General features: G+C 41.0%; 1 protein-coding gene across 1 annotated transcript in view; it reads right to left on the reverse strand.

The window, feature by feature from the left end:
• Positions 1 to 1,817, reverse strand: part of dffb (DNA fragmentation factor, beta polypeptide (caspase-activated DNase)) — a gene marked incomplete at its 3' end in the record, with an annotated part of 3,600 nt that continues 1,783 nt past the window's right edge. The window contains 4 exon segments of the mRNA XM_032519982.1: positions 1 to 390; positions 1,040 to 1,140; positions 1,298 to 1,471; positions 1,555 to 1,634. Coding sequence (XP_032375873.1) covers positions 141 to 390; positions 1,040 to 1,140; positions 1,298 to 1,471; positions 1,555 to 1,634 — 605 coding nt within the window.

The following is a 1,817-nucleotide window of genomic DNA, read 5'->3' on the forward strand; positions in this document are numbered from 1 at the left end:
AAAAAAAAAAGGTTACCTTTCTGTCCTTCTAATCTTGCAACAGTAACCTTTGAGATAATTCTTCAGTGTAATTATATCATCACAGTTCATACAAATGAATACAAACAATCATTTTTCATAAAAGTGGAGTCAAAAACAATTTACACTAAGCGCCTCTTCCTCCCTTTGACCTTCTGTTTAGCTTTGTCTGTGTTAGCGGCTTGTCTAAAAATCTGGTTGGGGTCACACAGCAGGTTGTGAGCTCCTTTCTTGTGGCACACGATGTGAACCAGTTTCAGGTTTTCCCTGGTGAACAGCAAGCAGTAGAAGTAGTTCAGGTTGATGTCGGTGCTCTTGTGATTCTGTAGAGCTTCCAGCAGAGCGGGAATGATCGTCCTCTTCTTTTCGATCCTGGGCACAGGACGCAAAAACAAATGATTCAGGTTTGTTCTTCAACCATCAGGTATCTCGTTCCAATGAACACAGCATCCACTGTTAGCTGTTACATCACATCACTGTGTACCAAACCTCACGTTAAAAGGATTTGGCTCTTGAGTATAACTTTCAATATTCATCTGAATAAGGCCTTCAATCCTCTGAGTTAAAGTTTTTCTGGCACTAATTAATATGTTTGGTTTCACTCTGTCATACTTACAGTACTCACTGCAGTGTTTGCACCATAGAACTAGAAAGAATAGAACGGACTGCTTGCTGTGGTCATTTGACTAGTTTAACAGAAAATGGCACTTAGCACTGTGCATTGACCGTAGAATTGAGTTAGCCCGCTCTAATGGGCACAGTTTACAATGGCAACGGTACACATAAGAATGTCTATTCTACTCTCATTCTATTTGTAAGTGAGATACCCATGACTCAGTTCTAATTCACGGAGGATAGAGGTCACATCCGTGCTGTCAGATCGTTCAAATACTTAAATGTCAAAAGAAAATGTATGAATGAATGTTTTTGAATATTGCAGAATATAGCTAGGCTTAGTTTGCCTTTTGTGATGGTGAAATGCTTTTTTTTTCCTAATTATTATTTTTAACAAGAGTCCAACCTGTGGTCCAGATTCCATGTGCTGAACACAATCCTGCTCTCTCGGCTGCCGTAGGGGTTGATGGAGTGGAGAGACTGGCACGCCCGCTGCTCAAAAGATCCCTGAGGAGGCAACAGAGAGGAAGAGGTGAAAACTCCAGGTCCAGTTCTTTCTAATTTTTTTGCTAAGTTGTGAGGACAGTGTCACCGGAATTTATGGAAATGTAGTAAATGGGAAGGTGACTCTATAGCTTGGCATGCGGTTTTATTCCCGTAATACCTGGCAGGTAAACCATCCTTCCTGAGTACAGAGGCGGTTCGGTTCCTTTTCACTCCTGTCAAAGTAGCAGCCGTTGTGCCTTGCTGCCTTCAGCGTTTCCGCCAGGGATTTGCAGGTTTTCAGAAACTCTTCCCTAACTTTAGCCTTCTGTATGGATTTGGTGGCACCATCCACCTGGGAACAGAGACATAGAACCAAACTTTTAGATATAATATAGTATTACTATTAAGATTTATTAATAGAATAAGGAGTTTTACCTCCTTCATGTAGCCTCGTATCCTGCTCTCACAGTTGAACTTCATGTAGGCCGACTTTGTCTTGAATCGAGCATCAACACCTGAAATGAAGCAACATTTATTACACTTAAAATTATGACAAGTGCCAGGTGGAACAAACTTTTTTATTTATTATAGCCTTGCTGCAGTAGGGCAAAAAGTGGAAAGAGAAATGTAAATAAGAAATGCCAATAAACCCGAGCATGTTTTTCTTCCATCCCGGAATGCTGTGTGGACTAGCCAGA

This window comes from Etheostoma spectabile, chromosome 7 (genome assembly GCF_008692095.1).
Source record: "Etheostoma spectabile isolate EspeVRDwgs_2016 chromosome 7, UIUC_Espe_1.0, whole genome shotgun sequence".
NCBI lineage: Eukaryota > Metazoa > Chordata > Actinopteri > Perciformes > Percidae > Etheostoma > Etheostoma spectabile.